The 21641-nt window shown below is 36.3% G+C and overlaps 1 protein-coding gene and 1 pseudogene across 10 annotated transcripts in view; both read right to left on the reverse strand.

Moving 5' to 3' along the window:
• Positions 1 to 21641, reverse strand: part of GPATCH8 (G-patch domain containing 8) — a 102855-nt gene that overhangs the window by 74355 nt on the left and 6859 nt on the right. For 5 of the 10 annotated variants that reach the window (XM_067715564.1, XM_067715565.1, XM_067715570.1 and 2 more), the window contains exon 2: positions 4139 to 4213. In XM_067715564.1, coding sequence (XP_067571665.1) covers positions 4139 to 4213 — 75 coding nt within the window. Of the gene's footprint in view, positions 1 to 3129; positions 3165 to 4138; positions 4214 to 21641 lie in introns of those variants that run through there. The other 5 variants (XM_067715569.1, XM_067715572.1, XM_067715568.1 and 2 more) reach the window with 2 other exon arrangements.
• Positions 11843 to 12521, reverse strand: LOC137212033 (protein BEX3-like; annotated as a pseudogene).

Consider the following 21641-nt stretch of genomic DNA (forward strand, 5'->3'; position numbering starts at 1 on the left):
ACAAAAACAAAAAACCAACTCATTATTGTTTCATCCATTCCTCGACATTTTTATTAATTAAATACCAAGTAGAAAACTTTCCCAGGAACTTTGCTCCATGAAGCTGTATACCACCAGAGTAACAATGATCATTTTGGCAACAGCACCACCAATCTGTATAATGGGAGCCTGCCAAAATACAGATTAAAATTTACTTCACCGTGTGGGGCTGATTCCACATTTTTAATAGGAAATAGAATATCATGTCTCAAGAGAAAACTATACTACAATTATGTCAGTGACTAGATGAATACTAATTCCACACTGAATTTTCTTTTAGTTGACAGCCACATTCAATTTATACCATTTAGCTCATTTTCAACAGTGACAAAAATGGCAAGTCTCTTGAGTGGATTGTAAGCTTTGCTGATTGTGTATTAAAGACTCTAAGCAAAAACCAAGTGCTACTAGGTGAACCCATGCAAACAACAAGTTGTAAAAATTCCCAAAACAAAAAAATCTATAGCTCACTACAGATGACACAATGAAGACTAGAGAGAAAAGCCATATAGTAATGCTACACCATTCAGCTCCAAGAAGCACATTATTTATAGTGCAGTCCACATATGGTCACTGCTAAATGTCAAATCAGCAGTCTTACGGAGTTACAGTTTGGAACTAGTGGAGTCCACAGATCTAAACAGATATGCAACATGACAAAACCCACTTATACATATACTTCTAAATCCCTAGATATGCAAAGGAAACATCAGCAACTGGAATTTGAAAACTTAACATTAATTTTTAAAACCTGCTCGGTCAACCTGACAACTATACAGACAGAATTTTAATCAGTCAGGTAGAGCAAAAACCAAGTAATGGCTGATGGGTAGTTTTACTTCCAGCTGCAACAATGACAACATATTTTAAGTCTATGGTGCAGGCATTTTAACTTTTGGATAGCTTATAATCACTCTCCCATCTGACTTCTCATCTTCTTTCTATGATAAAGATCATAAAGGACCATATATCCTAAATCACATCAACCAATTCTTGGATCTATGGTGGAATCCTAGACTGGCCTATGGTTTTAGTTTAAGTTTTGTTTGTTTTCTAAACATTTTATCTTTAAGTATATAGAGGTCATCATTATAGCTGGGACCTAAAAATCTCATAAAGCAATAACTTAAAATATAAGTTCTAAAAGTTTTTTGTAATGAGGGTAAAATATTAATACTTCCTACTTTCCTTTAATTCAGATAATCAAGTTGTCTGGCAATTCTTTAAAAATTTTCTTAAAACAGTGTTTTATTCTTGACCAGAAATTTCACTGAAAGATATCTGGTTGGCTGAAGTAAAGAAGGGAAAATAAAACTTTATAACAAAGATTATGAAATACTTTACAAATGCTGGATTTTGATGTGTTTTAAACATTTCCTGATTGAAACTGAAACACCTGTAATCATCTCAGGAACAAAGCTAATAAGCTTCAGAAGTTTACCAAAAGCATAATGCATTATCACATCTTTGTATCTCATTTCCCATCTTGCCGGTTCGCAACAAATTTACCCTATTACAAAACCAAAGGACCTTAATCCTATACTCACAATAACCCTTCACAAGGGCATATTCTTGGCACAAACCTGTGCAGAGACTTCCTCGGTTACCAGCTGCTGCAGATTACCTTTGTTAGAAAAAAAAATGACTAGACCTTTAGCTCCTGCAATGATCTGTAGACTCCCAAAGCTGCATATTTCCAGCCACTTTTGAGTTGCATGCTGTAGCAAAACAGTCAGCACCTCTCAATAGATATTGCTGCAGAGAAAGATTTTAATTCAGCAGAGACTCTTTCTGTGTGTTAGAAACAACGCCATTTCCCCCTAAAAACAAGATAGCTCAACAAGATAGCCAGCCAGCCAGACATATAACTAATATACACTTATTTGGTGAGCATTCCTAAGGTGATAGGGCACTTGGGGGTTACTACACTACCTATTTTGATGCCAATCATTTTAGGACTTTCTTTTAAAACTTTAAATTTATCCCCAAATGATTTGGTAACAGAAATAAAATCCCTCTCTTTTTGTCCCACTTCTATCTAACACCATGTCGGCTATGAAGCTCCTCTCCCCTACTACCTAAACTACCACATCACAAATAAAGCATATTTTAATGTGTTTCCGGAGTAAATTTTCATTGTAAGTATAATTTATTAATATACATCTCTGAACATGTAACTATTCATAAAAATATAAATATCTAGTCTGAGTACTATATACCATTTGCTATTTTTAGTGGAGAAGATAATAACCATTTAATAAATAAGGCATATATCAATTCCACTCCTACTTGTTGAGATTACTCAGTCCGACTGAATTCTGATAGTGTTCTCCCTATGACATGTGCTAGAAAAATTCCTGGACAGTGTGAGAGGAAAAAGAGCACTAGTCCCACATGCCAAAGGAATGACTTTTCCAAAAATCTTTAAAGGTAGCCCTAAAAGAAGGCTTTAAAATGTTAAATATCATTTAATTTACTGCTTTTAAAAAAACTTTCTTGAGTATAATAATAATGACTACTAGGCTGCAAACTTAGTCTAGCTAAATTTCCTGCTACTGTTGAGTTAGAGTACCCACAGAATTATAGCTTGTATAATATTAACCAACCATGTACCTTGTAGAATATGGTACTTGGACCTTTCTTCTGACAGCTATCTGTTCTTAAACTTTGACCCAAAGAAACATTTAAATAAAATGGAAAAATTAAATTATTTTTCAAGTACAAGGTATTGACCTAGCTAGCCTACAGATTTTATTGTAAAACTCTACCTTGTGATAATTCCCAAGATGATATAGAACAAGGCAACAACTTCAGTGATTTTTAACTTAGCAAAGTGGGCTTGGCATTTTATCCTTAAATCAAAACAAGACTGGGCTTTCAGCACATCAGGTGTGAATTCTCCCTCTGCAGCATTATCACATGCGTCATCAATTACTGCCATGCCTAAGTCTAGCATCATGCCAGCACATTAAGACAGAGGTACTATATGCAGTGTTCACTGGACCAGAAGAACAGAAATAAGAAGGGGAGGTGGGGGAGAAAGAAACCCTAGAGAAGAAATTAAAAAAAGGCAGACCGTGCAATACAAACCAGATCATGGCTGCTTAGCTAATATGGGCCAACTGCTGTGGAAGAAAAATGTCGAACACCCCAAGTTGTGTAAATTTCTGTAAACATCTAAACACACACACAAACACACACAACACCAACCTAATTAGGAACATAAATATATGTTGATCCTTTACTATGGTACAGTTATGAAAATAAAAGCTAAAGTTAAAATATCTGCTCTCTAAATTGCCTTATTTTCCTGAGGGAGGAGGAGAAGCTAGTGTTTCTTAAAGGGAGAAGGGGGATGTCTTAACTGCTATAGAGATTCTCTCTTTGATGATTTTTCATTCAAGTTAACCAATAAATTCCTGAAACCCTTATTAAATACGTACACTTAAGCACAAATATTAAATACTGATAATACTGACAAGTTTAGACATTTTAACAATGGGCTGTGTAATCTGAAAATAAAGGGCTTTTCAAAATAAAAATAATGTTCAAAAGTTAAGAGTCAGGAAAATAAATCTCCTTGTTCTATTGCTTTGCATCAATATTTAAAATTAAGTTGTGTGAAAAGATACAATCAACTTTTGACAAACACCAGACATCTCAAGCCACAGAAACCAAAATTACCATGTTTCACAAGAGTCTGGTAAATAAAACATATTAGTCCTTAACTGTTCCTAATGGAACATTTCACACATGATTGTGTTGCCCAGGAAAGGTGAAGCTTTTTAAAGGATCAAAATACATTTTACTCCTTTATTCAATTTACAAAAACACTAAACTTCAACTTGCTATCTTTAACAGGATATCAGTATGGGCCAAAAATGATATTTTTCCATCGAAATTCTAAATTGTCTCTAGATTTTTCACTGATTTCCCAACATATTAAATATTAGATTACAACCCAAATTCTATTTGATTACTGTAGGGCATGCAAGACCTCTAAACTGTACTATAAGTTATTAATAAGTTTAACTTCATTCACATCAAGTGTCACACGAACACTACCTATCTGTGACCCAAAATTAAGCACTGATCTTACCGATTCTATAGGCTTGTCAAGTGATGCTTGTTCAATTTCCAAATGTCCTTCTTCATACTGATCAAAGTGATTACCCTGAAAAAACAAGACAACAGTTATTTTTTTCTGAAAGCAATAAATGCCAAAATTATTAGTAAAACTAATCAAACTAGGGGTTATTTTAACTTTTCATTCTTTTTCCGTAAACAATCAAACTATGCCACAAATTCAGACTTTCTTAAATTTATAAAAACAATCAGAAGTCTAGATCTAATAATGTGAACTCGTCTTCCTATGATGAACATTGAAACTGCTAACTAAAACATTATCAACCATTTGGGCTATCAACTCTTTCATAGGCTGACTGTATTAGGAAGACTGCAGAATCTTAAAAACAAAGGGCTGTATTGTGTTTCACTTTTCCTAAACAATCTTGTGCTACAGAAAATAAACCCTAACGGCAGAATGCAAATAAAATCTGTATCACAATACTGTTCAATGTTGACAACATTGCTTTTAACTAAAACTGCTAAAACATTCAACTTTAAATCATCAAGTTCTAACTCCAAAGTTTCAAGGAATTCAGAAACAATCTCTTGACACAGTATCCCAAATACAGCTATTCCTCTAATGATCTGCCAAAAGAGATAAGCATGCCTGTATAATGCCATATTTGACCACAATCAAGCAAGCTGTCACTGCAATTAGAATAAGTCAAAACAGCTCAATTGAGGATAGGTGCAGACAACTAGGAAATTCTCTCTAATCCTGGTTTTCTCTGCTCCATGAGAAAGGAAGAGCCCATACTTTGGCTTTAAATCAGAGTATCAATTTTCCGGTTTCCTTCGTGTTACAAAGTAGAGGGTATGAGGATTTGTGAGTCCTGAACTGACCTAAGTCAAAAGACTAAAGACTTCAGTCTAGCCTAAATTTAATTCAGGTGTGGAGTGGTATGACAACTTGAATGTTAACCTAACCAAAAATCACTTTGCTTTTTCTAAGTAAAATTTCAGTTGAAAGAATAAAGCTTAATGATAGCAACTCCAACATATAGTTTGCCACACTGTATCATAAACATTAGGTTACTTGTTTCCCTCACCAGAATGTGAAGTCCCTAAGGAGAAGAATGGTGGTCTTGTAGTGAAGAAAAAGTTCTGCAACTAGACAGTGGTGATAATGGTCGTACAACACTGTTAATGTATTTAATGCCACTGAACTGTGCACTTTAATATAATTAAAATGAAAATTTTTATGTTATGTGTATTTTACCACATTAAAAATAATAAAACTGTGTGGTAGAGTCTATCCAAAAAAAGAAAGGAGTAATAGGACAGGAGTGGGGTTTCCAAAGACAAAAAGCTAATCTTAAAAATGGAATAGGATTTAACAGCAGGTATCCCTTCCAAGAATGAGAAAAAGCAATCATCAACAAACACTAAAATGTGAAAAAATAGCTATCAATCTTGAAAGTCTGTTTTAATCTTCAATATTTTGTCCAACGATCTCTTTAAAATAACACCTGCCTCTTGGCATTCTAACTTCTATTCCAACATTTAAAAGTTTAACAGTTACTTAAAAGGTGTTAATTGCAAAGTACAGCTAAATTCCGAAATAATAAATATCCAGATAATTAGATTAACTCAAACCTCACAGTATTATAGAACACCAATGTCCAGCCAAATCTCATACTTCTCTTTCATTTTATAGCTTGATATGATCTAATTTTAAAAGAATAATCTCGGGCTTCCCTGGTGGCGCTGTGGTTGAGAGTCAGCCTGCCGACACAGGGGACGCGGGTTCGTGCCCCGGTCCGGGAGGATCCCACGTGCCGCGGAGCGGCTGGGCCCGTGGGCCACGGCCGCTGAGCCTGCGCGTCCGGAGCCTGTGCTCCGCGGCGGGAGAGGCCACAGCAGTGAGAGGCGCGCGTACCGCAAAAAAAAACAAAAAAAAGAATAATCTCAAACTACCAACAATAATTGGGTACTATTTTTAAAATAATTAAATCTTTAGAGTAGTTAACTTAGGACAACCGTGTTTCAAATCAAAGAAGAACTGCTCCCAAATTTATCACTATCAAAAATGATATAATAAAAGCACAAACACTTAAACAGATATTATTAGTGAACTACCAAGTAATTCTACAAAAAAGAAAATGCCATCTGGGAAAACCCATTCCAGTTCATCCTTAGTACAAGAGAAATAACTCGAGTTTTTCCAAATAGATCATGAATCATTAGCAAAATCTTTTTTTGGGTGGCCGAACCACACGGGATGTGGGATCTTAGATCCCCGACCAGGGATTGAACCCGGGGCGGCAGTGAAACCGCAAAGTCTTAAGCACTGGACCACCAGAGAATTCCCTACAAATTACTGTTCATAAATACCAGATTCTAAACACAGCTAAGTTTTCAAATCATTCTGCATCTATCTAACACAATACAAAAGAGCATTAATAATACAGTTTGAGTCCAGGAAAAGATCCACACATTTATGTTTTTTTGAAGTACAGTTGATTTACAATATTTATGATTAATTGATTGACAAAGGTTCAAAAACAGAGAAATACGTATTTTCAACATATGGTGCTAGAACTAGGTATTCATATGCAAAAAAAATGAGCCTCAATCCATACCTCACACCATAATAAAAATATAACTCAAAATGTATCACAGACCTAAATGTAAAACCTAAAATTATAAAATTTCTAGAAGAAATAACAGGAGAAAATCTTGGTGACCTCGGGCGAGACAAAGATTTCTTAAGATACAACCCCAAAAGCTCAATCTATAAAAGAAAATATTGAAAACCTGGCCTGGGAGAAAATATTCACAAATCTCAAAAGACCTGTATCCAAAATACATAAAGAACTCTCAAAACACAATAATAAGAAAACTCAGTTTTAAAGTAGGCAAAGATTTAAACAGACATTTCACCAAAGAATATATATAGATGGCAAGCACTCAACATCATTAATCATTAGGGGAATACAAACTAAAATCACAAGGTGATACCACTATGCACCTATTAAAATAGCTTAAAAAAACCCCCCAACAATATCAAGTGCTGATGGAATTGCACAGAAACTCTCATAGATTGCTGGTGGGAATGTAAAATGGTACAGCCACATTAGAAAACCGTTTGGCAGTTTCTTATAAACTTAAACATACACTTAGCAAATAACCCATCAATACTGTCCCTAGGTATTTACACAAGTAAAAGGAAAAACCTACGTTCACACAAAACCTGCCTGTGAATGTCTGGAAACTACTTAAATGTCCCTCAACTGGGAAATGGATTTAAAAACTATGGTTCACCCGTACAATGGACTATTTTTCAGCAATATAAAGGAAAAAACTACTCATATAAGCAAAAACATGTATGAATTTCAAACACATTATGCTAAGTGAAAGAAACCATACTGAAGTGTCATTTTGTTTATATAGCATGTGGAAAAAGCAAAATTAGAGAAAATAAAACTGACCAGTGGTTGACAGGAGCTGTAGACTGTGGTGGTGGCTACACTATGATACAGTTTTTAAAAATATTTATTTATTTATTTATCTATCTATTTACCTATTTATTTATTTATTTTGGCTGTGCTGGGTCTTAGTTGCTGCACGGGACTTCTTAGATGCAGCATATGAACTCTTAGTTGCGGCATGCATGTGGGATCCAGTTCCCCAACCAGGGATTGAACCTGGGCCCCCTACACTGGAAGGTGAAGTCTCACCCACTGGACCACCAGGGAAGTCCCCTATGACACATTTTGTTAAAACACAAACTATACACATTTAAAATGGGTAAATTTCACCTATAATGGAAAATAATCTGAAAAAGAATATTTATATGTATAACTGAATCACTTTGCTGTACACCTGAAACTAACAACACTGTAAATTAACTATTCTTCAATTTTTTTTTTTTTTTTTTTTTTTGCGGTACGCAGGCCGCTCACTGTTGTGGCCTCTCCCGTTGCGGAGCACAGGCTCCAGATGCACAGGCTCAGCGGCCATGGCTCACGGGCCCAGCCGCTCCGCGGCATGTGGGATCCTCCCGGACCCAGGCACGAACCCGCGTCCCCTGCATCGGCAGGCGGACTCTCAACCACTGCGCCACCAGGGAAGCCCCAACTATTCTTCAATTTTTAATAAATAAATAAATAAAATGGGTGAATTTCACTATATCTTAATTATACTTTAATTTTTTGAAAAAACTGAAAAAGGGTGGGAAAAGCCAGTATTTCTACATTTCCACCCTTAAAAAAAATATTTTTTAAGCATTAAAAAAGCTTAAATCCTATTCTGTAAACACACTATAGTGGTAGTTACTTGCATCTATACATGTGTTAAAATAAAAATCAATATTACTGATAGTTTTTAAAATTAAATAAAACAAAGTAAAAAACATGCATAGACAGCTCTAGAATACATACGAGGCTGATTCTAGAGGTTAACTCAGAAACCTAAGTGTCTAAGAGACAAGAGATGAGATGGAGGCCCCGTTTTTAACTGCATATTTTTTTTCTTTTGAACTTTATACTTAAATACTCTAATACTCATACCCTAATAGAAATCATAATCATTTTATGTTTACCTCTCAATATTTAAAATGAAAGCTATATGTATTTTTGAATCAATACCACTTTAAAATAGATTTTAAAATATTTCCCCAGAAATGTATTTTAAATAGTGTTGATTCAAAAATACATATAGTTATAACACAGACGTAGAGAACAAACTTATGGATACTAAGGGGGAAGGGGATGGTGGGAGGAATTGGGAGATTGGGACTGACGTATATACACTACTGATACTATGTACAAAGTAGACAACTGATGAGAGCCTCCTGTGTAGAGCAGGGAACTCTACTCAGTGCTCGTGGTGACCTACATGGGAGGGAAATCTGAGAAAGAGGGGATATATGTGTACGTATAGGTGATTCATTTTGCTGTACAGCAGAAACTAACACAACATTGTAAAGCAACTATACTCCAATAAAAAGTAATTTTTAAAAATGTTTAAATAAATAAATATAGTTATGCATTATGCTGCATTACTTTGTGACTTTTTTCCCAGAAGGAAAAGGTAAGAGGGGGAACACTGGGAGAAGAATATCACATTTTCCACAGCTATTACAAATTTAAATTGCAGATGATATTCACGGTAACACTTCTTTTATATTTTAAAAAGTAGAAACTAATGTCCAACAGGGGAAGAGCTTAATACTATTTTATTAATGCAACAATTAGGGAGTCATCACAAAAGTTTTAAAACTATATAGAAATATGTTAATTTGAAATTAAATGGAAGGGGGAAAAAATCAAAAAGACTGTGTAAGACTATGTGGACAAGAATTAAGCAGTGTTAAGCAAATGTGACAGGAGCTGGTAAGTATACCTGAAGAAAAACATCTAAAATTTAGTTTTTTGTTTTTTTGTTTTTGTTTTTTTTTGTGGTACGCGGGCCTCTCACTGTTGTGGCCTCTCCCGTTGCAGAGCACAGGCTCTGGACGCGCAGGCTCAGTGGCCATGGCTCACGGGCCTAGCCGCTCCGCAGCATGTGGGATCTTCCGGGACCGGGGCACGAACCCGTGTCCCCTGCATCGGCAGGCGGACTCTCAACCACTGCGCCACCAGGGAAGCCCTAAGTCCTATTTTTATTACTAATTTGCTGTTTGATCTCATACAAATCATGTTATAGTTCTCATCCATTCTGTACTCATTTATAAAATGAATTTGAACTAGACACTCTTTTATGTTGTTTCTTGGTCTAAAATTCCACGAATTTGCAGATTTAAACTGAATTAAATGTACCCTATAGAAAAAAAAGGCTGACATTTAAAATTTGTTACTACAAAAACATAATTACCATCAATTTTCACAAAAGCAAAATGTTAACCACAAAGCCAATAATCCTTGGTGGTGAAGCATAAAACATCTTTCATCTACCACCAAAATAAACGTGATGACATGAAAATCAAGTAAAAGCTAGCAATAATCTAGGTGACCCTGGGTTTGGTATTGACTTTCTACATACTACACCAAAGGCATGATACATGAAAGAAATAATTTATAAGTTTGGACTTTATTAAAATGTGTAACTTCTGCTCTGTGAAAGACACTGTCAAGAGAATAAGAAGACAAGGCACAAATCAGGACAAAATATCTGCAAAAAAAACACATCTGATAAAGGGCTATTATCCAAAATATACAAAGAACTCAAACAATAAGAAAACAACTCAATTAAAAACTGAGCAAAATATCTAAACTGATACCTCACAAAAGAAAATATACATATAGCAAATAATATATGAAAAGATGCTCAACATCTTATTTCGTTAGGGAATTGCAAGTTAAAATGAAATACCACTACATATTAGAATGGCTAACATCCAAGACACTGAAAACACCAAATGCTAGAAAGGATGTGGGAGCAACAGGAATTCTCATTCACTGCTGGTGGGAAAGCAAAATAATACTCTGGAAGATAGTTTGGCAGTTTCTTACAAAACTAAACATAGCCGCCTTACCACACGATCCAGCAATTGCATTCCTTGGTATCCAAATGCGTTTAAAACTTTTATCAAACAAAATCCTGCACATGACAGTTATAGTAGTTTTATTCATAATGCTATAACTTGGAAACAACCAAGATGTCAAATAGACGAACAGATTAACCGTGGTACATCCATGCAATAGAATATTATTCAGCGCTAAAAAGAAATGAACTATCAAGCCACAAAAAGATACAGAGGTATCTTGAATACATATTATTAATACTAAGTGAGAGACACCAACCTGAAAGGTTATAATACTGTTATGACTCCGAATATGTAACATTCTGGAAAAAGCAATACTATGGAAACAGTTAAAAAAAACAAACAAACAAAACAAAACAAAACAGTGGTTGCCAGGGGCTTAAAGGGGAAGAAGGGATAAATAGATGGAGCATAGGAAATTTTTAGGACACTGAAACTGTTCTGTATGATACTATAATGGTGGATACATGTCATTATACTACATTTGTCAAAACCACTGAACTACACCAACAGTGAACCCTAATGTAAACTACAACCTTGGTTGATAATCATTTGTCAATGTTGGTTCACCTCTTGTAACAAATGTACCACTCTGGTGGGAATTGCTGATGACAGTTGATGTGAAGGGGGGAATGGATATATGGGAACTCTGAACTTTGAGCTCAACTTTGCTGTGAATCTAAAACTGCTCTAAAAAATAAAGTCTATATTTTTTTGTAAGTAGCAACAAAAAAAGTTAATAACTTGAGTAAACCCGTAGTCAAAATTTCTAAAGCATTTCTTCAAAACAGTATGTCCATTTTAAAACCTGACTACAGGGCTTCCCTGGTGGTGCAGTGGTTGGGAGTCCGCCTGCCAATGCAGGGGACACGGGTTCAAGCCCTGGTCCAGGAGGATCCCACATGCCACGGAGCAGCTAAGCCTATGAGCCTGCGCTCTAGAGCCTGCGAGCCACAACTACTGAAGCGCACACGCCTACAGCCTGAGCTCCGCAGCAAGAGAGGCCACTGCAGTGAGAAGCCTGCGCACCACAATGAAGAGTGGCCCCCGCTCACCGCAACTAGAGAAAGCTGCACGCAGCAACGGGGACCCAACGCAGCCAAAAATAAATAATAAATAAATAAATTTATTTAAAAAAAAAACTGACTACAAAATTGTAAAACTGATAACAATGATTACCTCTAAGAAATGAAATGGAGAATGCAGCACTTTCACTTTTTACTTTGTTACAATGTAGCCTGAACTTTTAAACAGTATCCACTTTTATATTTGTACTACTTGTTCTGTTTTCGTTTTGGGGGTTTGGTTTTTTTTTTGCTTTTTTAGAACTTTTTAATTGTTTTATTAACTTTACATTTTTCCAGGAGAATGGGTGAAACTGTACTGTTGACAGAAAAACTTAGATTGGGTGCCAAGGCAATCTCTAATTAGAAGCTGGTAACACCTGACACATGGAAATTATATAAGGTTCACAGCAAACGGATCAGTAAAGGCATATCAGGAAAATGAAAGGAAAAAGAAAACAACATTGGGAATCACAGTATTAATCTCAAGGGAAATGGCAGGAGTCAAGGCATAAGGCAAAATTCATCATGATGGTCATGGTGATTAGAGATCTCCCCTACAAGTATACAAAGACAATTCCTCAACTGCAGCTCCCTAAGTTTTCTCCTGATTTCTCTCATCCCGTCCATTCACATTTCCATCTCCACCCATCCCATCACTGACCTGTCTACTGGGTATGGCCCACTGGAAATTACAGGCAACTCGGAGAGCCTTTCCCTGTGTATTATTTCCTGCTGGCTGGTGGCCTTCGCCCCCTCCCAAAGCGGGGGTCTTCCTCTCCATTCTGCATGGGCTGCTCCATTTCTTCATTTTCCTAGGCCTATCCTTGCTGTCTCTTGCTTCTCCGATTTTCGCCACGAGTGCACTACCGCAACACTTATACCCACAGACCTGCTCCACTTTCCCTGGAGGGATGAAGGCTGCTTTGCTCTGCAACTCCCAGTCATGTGAGGGCACCACGTCACCGCCAAGCTCACCCCCCAACTCCTGTAGCCAGTGCAGCAGGAGTGCACCCCTCCTGCCTCAAGCACACACACAGAAAACTCCCTGTATTACTGTTTTTAATAATACATTTTAATAAAGGGGGCACAATGTTCTAAAAAATTAAAGACGTTATTAGCACAAAGCTTCCTTACCTGTGACAAGAGGCTATTGGACTACATGCTATATCTAGGAATAAGATTAAAGTTCTACCTACAAGTTGAGTCTAACAGAATGTCTGGGAAAAAGTATTTTACAAAAAACACCCCATTAAGGGCATAATTTGAACAGTGCAAATCACCTTTTTTTTTTTTTTTTTTTCCCGGCCACACCACGCAGCTTGTGGGATCTTAGTTCCCTGACCAGGGATTGAACGCAGGCCACCACAATGAAAGCACTGAGTCCTAACCACTGGACAACCAGGGAATCCCACAAATCACCTTCAAAAGACTGAAAAAATTAGGGGACAAGGGCAAGGATGTGGAAATACTGAGTCCTTACAACAGTTAAAAAATCATCTTGTATAAACAAGCCTCTTCTCTCTTTATTTACATAAAAGGACATGTTATTCTAACCCAACACGTAATATTCACTAATTTTTTGTCATCTACTAGGAAGTGTTCTGGCACAGGACACATAGATAAAGAAAGAGTGCCTGGACTTAAGGAATATGCCTTATGGAGAAGGAAATAGCTCAACAGTGAATTACAATATGGTTAAGTGCCATAACAGAGATGTAAATGAAGAGCTGGGGGAGCACAGACTAGGAGTATCAAGCAAGACTTCAAAGCGGAAGGGGGCTGGATCATAGCCAGGTGCAGGTGGAGTGTGGAGACTCTTCTACTCTTCTACTGAAAAGTATAAGGCTGGCTTTGTAGAGCACAGGATTTATTCTCTGATCTATGATTTACACTATATGCAGCTAGTGGAGGTCTTTAAGAAAGAGAGTAGTATAGTAAGATTTGCTTTTTAAAACTGTTTATTAAGTTTTTTTAAGGAAGTGGGGAGGAGGACCAAATATACAGAAAACAAAGGGGGAGCTGGAAAAGATCAAAGACAATGGAGATTTGGAGGGAATTGCCTTGAAGACTAGATAGCTCCTTCCTCAAAGAAGAGTTAAGAGCACTATATTTTTGTTGGGCATGAAGGTGGTCAAAGAAGATATATGAAACTCTTCCTTTTCCTTTAGCAAAGGAAGCAAGCAGTCCCTTGTTTCCCCCGAAACAGATCATTTAAAGCAAATCTTTCTTACCTATAGGAACAACGTTAAATTTTGGATCCATGCTCCTAATGAAGGCTTTTATATCAAGTAAGTCATAAATTTATCTAACAATGCCCCAAACACAAATGTACAAGTCAAAGGGTTTGCTTTAGAAGATTAAACAAATATACAATAAACATAAGCATAGGGCCCCACTGAGCTAGAGAATATATATAGGTACTTATGATAAATTGAAATACTTATTAAGTATTAATTACTCAAAATTAATGACAATTATAACATTAACTAAATTTTTGCTCAATGTCAAGAAGAGTCTAAGGAGCCATGACAACTAAATGTAATGTGATATCCTGTATGGGATCCTGGAATAGAAAAAGGACATTAGGGGAATACTAAGGATATCTGAATAAAGTTAATAATAATGTATTAAGGGACTTCCCTGGCAGTCCAGTGGTTAAGACTCCACGCTTCCAATGCAGGGGGGTGCGGGTTCGTTCCCTGGTCAGGGAACTAAGATCCCACATGCCTCTTGGTGAGGCCAAATGCTACTACTACTACTACTACTACTACTACTACTACTACTACTACTATATCAATATTGGCTCTTTAGTACAAATATGCCATACTAATGTAAAATGTTAACAGCAGGGGAAAATGGGCACAAAGTATATGAGGTGTTATGTGTATATATATGAACTCTGTACTATCTTAGCAATCTTTCTGTAAATCTAAAACTGTACTAAAATAAAAGGTTTATTTAAAAAAAAAAAGTTTTGGGAAGGGTCAATACCACTCCATACACACAGACACGTACAGCTTCTTTTAGTTTTATAAAATACCTTTAGAAACCTCATCCTAAGGTTATTAGGATAAGCTCGTGAGATACTCAATACAGGATCTGGGAATCAGCTGAATTTAGGGGATTTTTTTTTTTTATCATCACTATTTTACAAACAAGAGAACTGATACATAAACGGATACAGAGATTGTCACAAATTCACAAAGGCTTCTGATTCTTAGTCTCATATTCCTTCCACTACATTCCCATACAAAGCCCAAAGATTTAAAAAAATAACCTTGCCTCCATAATTCTGAAATAATATTCCCTATAGAAAGCAGAGTTAGTCAAAACCTAGTTATCAATATATAAAAGAGATAACTAATAAGAACCTGCTGTATAGCACAGGGAACTCTACTCAATACTCTGTAAGGGCCTATATAGGAAAAGAATCTTTAAAAAAAGAAAAGTGGATATATGTATATGTATAGTTGTACATCTGAAACTAACACAACATTGTAAATCAACTATACTCCAAATAAAAATTAAAAAAAAAAACAAAAACCTAGTTATCACAAAAGACACGGAAAGACTGAGGATGTGTTATACATTAGAGGAGACAAGAATAGCTAAATGTAATCAATGTGGAATCCTGGATGGGATTCTGGAACAGAAAAAGGACATCAGTAGAAAAAGTAGTAAAATTCAAATAAGCTCTATGGTTTAGTTAATATTATTTTACCAATGTTAATTTCCTAGTTTTGATAATTATATTATGGTTATTGTACAAATACTGTAGCAGGAGAAGTTGGGTGAGTGATATACCAAAACCCTCTATACTATTTTTGGGACCATTCCATATGTCTAAAATAAGTTTAAAATAAATTAGTTTAAAATAAAAACAAAAATCTTTTAGTTATTATTATTATTGAAAGCATATTATTATGAGAAAACAATTAGAGTGCTGAAAAATGTGCTTGCATGCTACCGTTGGAAAGGTAGAATGGAGAATGCTTGTATATATTAAGTAACTCTGAAAGAACCCACATATAATTGGAAATAGTGGTTGTCTTTGAGGTTAAGCGGTTTAACTTTTCACTCTGAATCCTTTTGTCCCTTCTGAATGTCGTTACTAGAAAAGCAAAATGAAGAACAAAGGAAGGGATATAAAAAGTGATTTCAAACTCCCAGGGCACAAACTATGATAGTAGTAGCAATGACGATGATGATGATGATGATAATAATGATATTTTATTTCTTGCCTCTCTCCCCCACAAAAATTTTTTTCAAGTCATTCAGATGAACTAAGATCCTTCTTTCCAAAAATAGTCTATAGCATCCGATTATCTGAAGACCTCAAAAGGGATTTGAAGAGAAGTAATTTTTTCTGCTTTACCCTGCTTTCAAAACCACATTTAGATCTCTCAAATCCCGTTAGAGGTAAAATGATCGTATCATACAAACCAGGGCACTCTGAGAGTAAAAGGGAGTGCTAATCGTTATTAATTAGCCAGGACAAGAAGCATAAACCAAACACTGGGTCACCCTAGTGAAAATTCACAGATCCTATGTTAGAGCATTCTTAAAATTTGGTTTCAATGATGACTGCTTTGAACACTTATTCCATTGTCTAAATCAACTCTTCCTTTCTAAATATTACCTGCTTTCAGAATTCAAATATAGTTTTTCATTTATGCTGATCAGAAATGTAAGTTCAAAAAGATCAGACACGCACACACCAAAAAATGTGTCAAAGATTTTTAAATGCACACACATGTATACATACACCCAGTTGACTTTCTTTCAACTGCTTCTTCTCTCAAAAAAGTATCAACTTGTGGTAGGTCTAACTACAAATGAATAGAAACTGACCTGCGTGTCATTAAAGTACATGGTAGCTCTAGTTCCTTACAGGTCAAGGATTCTGCTTCCAAGCACAGGACAAATGTGGAAACTTCTCATTACAAATTTAGCTGTAGTGATCATTTAAATATAAATAGAGACAGGGGTTGCCCTAAATTTATCCATATAAATAATCTTGTTTTTTGCTAACCAGTGCTAATTTCGGAATCCACATAATCCCACAGCTGTACCTTTTCCAGTGATTAACTATATGGTAATTAATAGGGAAAACGAGAGCTAAAGAAAAGTGTGGGACAATTCTTTAAGGATCACAACAAACAGCCCATAATTTCAAATAGCAAAACACAATATTTAAGACCCTAAAGAGGTGAGTCTCTTCCATATTCCTATGACTATTAAAATTTAATACCATTTCTTAAAAAAAAAAAAGAAAAACATTACTCACAGTCAAAGTCGGCAGATCCAAAGTTCTGATCTGAATAGTCAAATCAATCATTAACACAAGGATTATACAGACTGAGATTTTAAATCCTGTCTGGCTTTTCCTATCTAGACTACGTATGAGCCAAGTTTAAAAGTTTTATCTTTGGCAGTTTATTGTACCACTCATGCCAACCCTATCTTAGCACCTGGCTCTGGCTATTTAGCTGCATACTGTAGATGTTCCTGTCTCTCTGCTCCAAATCTCCCCAACCAAAATTTATCTTTTGTACTGTATTTACCATTAGCCCCTTAGAGATTGTCTAATGTCTCCAAGTGTATATATTAATCACAGTCCTACATCACAACTCAAATAACATACTTGTTTATAATCTGGACTTTCTAAATACAAAACGTATAATGATGCTGATTCCACCTGCCATGGACCAAAAATAGTTTTGTTTAGCAGACAGAGCCATACAGAACAGCTTCATATTTCATCTATGAATAAAAACAGTCCTCCTCTGTCAACAAATAAATATGAGAATTCATGTCTGTCTCCCTCTGCCCTACTCATTCCAAATAAACTAATTCTAGTATTATCTTAATTCAGAAAGAAAATGTCTCAGGATGAAAAACCTATCCAAAAAGAAATGGACATTCTGGGATTTCTCTGGCAGTCCAGTGGTTAGGACTCCATGCTTTCGCTGCTAAGGGCCCGGGTTCTATCACTGGTTGGGGAGCTAAAATCCCACAAGCCGCTTGGCCAGAAAAAAAAAAAAAAAAAAGGACATTCTGGGGGATTATTGTTTTTTTATTAGTATATTTAAAATTTATTTCAATTTAGAAAGTAGACAGAAACACCATTGTGGTCAATTCCTCAAAAACCCCAGTTCTTCACTACTGTTTTCTTAATGATATAGTCTGATTTCCAGTGCCTTCCAGTATATTATCGTAAAGCCAAAGATCTCTGAAGTCAGAGACACCAGAAATCAAATCATTACTGTCTGCTAGCTGTATAACCTTGGGCAGATTACCAAACCACTCTCTGGGTTTAGGCCTGTTTCCCCAGCTGTAAATTCCAGATGATCACACTACAGTATTACTGCATAGGTTTTGAGATTTAAAGAGTTACAAAATAATGAATTATTATTTTAAGGCACTGTTGAGGCCAGTCAGTAACCCAGAAGAATAAATTCACTTATAAAACTTAACTCTATGTAATCTGGTAGGAAAGATAACTGGCTAAATCATCTCAGTAAATATCTAAGAACTTGAAAACACATTACACTGAGTCAAGGGTATAAGCATATCACACACTCATCTAAAAATACACGTACATGTTTGACATATCAAATTTTCTGGATAATTTGACTAGAACAAGAAAGGACTGGTTTCCAAAAACTCATTACACTGAAAAATTAGGAACTTTTTAAAACCGCATAGGAGAAGTCGACCTTTTTCAGAAATGCAGGCAAAGTCAGTAAACCATTTTTGAGGCATTCAAAAAGATATGGAGACAATAGTTAAGAAGTCCTCTGAGGGGCTTCCCTGGTGGCGCAGTGGTTAAGAATCCACCTGCCAATGCAGGGGACACGGGTTCGAGCCCTGGTCCGGGAAAATCCCACGTGCCTCGGAGCAACTAAGCCCATGCGCCACAACTACTGAGCCTGCGTGGCACAACTACTGAAGCCCACGCGCAGCAATGGAGACCCAACGCAGCCAAAGATAGACATAAATAGATAGAAAAAATAAATTAATTAATTTAAAAAAAAGAAGTCCTCTGAGACCCATAGCAATGCTTATTATTTTTCACCACTGGCTGGTATGATAAATGTCTATCTATTTAGACGTTTGACAAAAATTCTGCACTAGTCCAAGGAAAAACAATGTGTATGTACAATGTGTCACACAAAAGGAAACTCACAACTAAAAGATTGCTGAAATTATATACAATATAAAATAAAGTGAGATTATAACTCTCCGTAAGACAACCTCCACACTTGAAATATCCTTCAACTGGCTTTAGGATGTTACAGAACTAACAGGTCAACCTAGATAATCCACAGCACAGCAGGAAGCTGAGCCACCAAGTCTGGACATTCTTCTTAGACTCTACGAAGTCTTTCCTTCCTACATACATGCCTCTACTTAACCATTAATTCAAATACCTGAGCAACCTGTAGGTGCCAGACCCTGACTCAATACTAGAAAAATGAATAAAACAAGAAAGACTGCATTCAAGGAGTTCCACGTCCAGGGAGATGAGATAAATTATAAGTATTATAATAAGTATTACAAAGTATACCGTAGGAGAAATAAAACAACACAGTGGTTAAAGGCTGAGACTGGTCCAAACTACTTGAAACCTACTTCTTCGACTCACTAGCTGTGTGAAGTGGGTAAGTTTTTCTTTTGTAAAATGGGGATAAAAATAAAACCCACCTTACCAGGGGATTACATAATATAATAATGCATACCACAGTACCTAACAGAGAGCACTCTGTACTGTTAGCTACTACTATTACTAATAAAAGTGTTGTTACTGAAATATGACCAAAGTGCTGTGGGAGCACAGAAAATGAAGCAACTAACTCTGCCTAGGGAAGACGACAGAGACAACAGCAAACTGAGTCTTGAAGAATGAGTAGTAAGGGGACTTCCCTGGTGGCGTGGTGGATAAGACTCCCTGCTCCCAATGCAGGGGGCCTGGGTTCAATCCCTGCTCAGGGAACTAGATCCCACACGCATGCCGCAACTAAGGAACCTGCCTGCCGAAACTAAGACCTGGTGCAACCAAATAAATAAATAAATAAATAAATATTTTTTTTTAAAAAAAGAAGGAGTAGTAGGAATTCCAGGCAGGTAAGAGCATATGCAAAAACAAAAAGCAATGAAAGAGCCTAGCATGTCCAGATAATAACATAAACTACAAAATGGCAGGACAGGACAATGAGGGGGAAGAAAAGAAATACACCTGTTACAATGGCACCAGATGCTTAAGAGTCTTAGAAACCAAGTTAGTGCGTTTGTATCTTATACTTGAAACAATCAGGAAAGACAGGAAAAGTCATATTTTAGGAGAAAACAAGGTTCAAAACTGAGTTTACTGTGTGGCCTCAATTTCTCAGTTTTCTCTTACGTAAAATGAAGGATACCACCACCTGGTTTGGATGGTTACTTAGATTAGATAAATATCTCCAAAACGCCTTGGCACGAGGCCTGGCATGTAAAACTACTCAAAAAATAGTAGCTGACAGTAGCATCATTAGATTCCACAGCAGTCAACTTTTGATGCTATAATGGTCATGGATAAGTTTCTGGTACCCTAATTTGACAGTACCCAGTAGAAGTACCACTCTTCTCTGCCATCTACTCTTTTACTGGAACAAATTAACAAAATGGACTAATTTTTTAAAAATCTTATTTTCTTATCTTTTTATGATGCTGTGCTAACAAACAGGCACTCAATAAATGTTTGGGAAATGGAATGGAATTTCTGGTAGGCCTATAAACAGCAAAAAGGCAAGCAAGAAGTCATGAAGAACCAATTAAGCTGAGATGGTTCTGGGAAAAAAAATATTTAATGATAAGCATACCAACTATTTCCTACCAGTTAGTTAACTGGTAGAAAATGCTGCTATGTATTAAAGAGAAACAATGCTTTGCATAATGTAGACAATACCAACACTCATCTCCTCAAAAAGAGGCCAAACTATGTACCACAGCAGAAAGAATGCTACAAAAGAAATCAGAAGATTAAAGTTCAAAACTCAGCTCTGTACTAGGCAAATACTTAATTTATCTTCAGTTTCTTCATCTATGAAAGACTTACTACCTATACTACTTATCTTGCTGAGTTACTGGGAGAATTAGACAAGAATGTATACAAGGGCACTTATTAAACCATGACTATGCAACTACACAATATTACCATTCTAATATCCAGGTTAGATGATTTTACAACACCCTGGTGCCTCAGTTCCCTAACTTCCTTTCCTATAATGATCTTGACCTCCATTCTACCTTAGCCATTTCACTCTCATGGTCATTACTAATAATTTCAACCCTTCCATAATCTCTACTTCAAACACTGTGCTCTCCAACCACAACCTTCTGTCCTTCCAGCTCATTCCCTCTAGTACCTCCACTCCAACAATTCTTAAACCCCATCAGAACCTACAATCCATTGATCCAACTTTTTTCTCTACCCTCCACCCCAAAAGTCCTCACTTATCTCTCTCTGCCACGCTTAAAATCACATAGCCCTTGTATACGCCCTCTACTCCCTTGCCCCCACTCACATTAATTTTGGTTAATGGAGACTGGTTATCACAGCTTTAACTGTATGTAAAGCATATCTAACACAACTGTATCTAAATCAATCTTCCTATGTCTATTCCCCTGCTTAAACAACACCTTAAATAGCCAGTACATGCCTGGCTACAGCATTAAAATAAAACTTACTTTTGTATCCCCAGCTTTCACTTTTCCCCTATTCCCAATGTTTTATTCATTGTCCTACAAAAACCAATTCTGCTAGTTCCACTTCTATACTTTTACCCTATTTTCTCCAACTGAATGCCTCCCATTCTTTTCCTTTGCAAGGATGCAAACCCATCTTTCAAGACCCAGTTTAAATGCTAATTTCTTCATAA

This window comes from Pseudorca crassidens, chromosome 19 (genome assembly GCF_039906515.1).
Source record: "Pseudorca crassidens isolate mPseCra1 chromosome 19, mPseCra1.hap1, whole genome shotgun sequence".
NCBI classification, from domain to species: Eukaryota; Metazoa; Chordata; class Mammalia; order Artiodactyla; family Delphinidae; genus Pseudorca; species Pseudorca crassidens.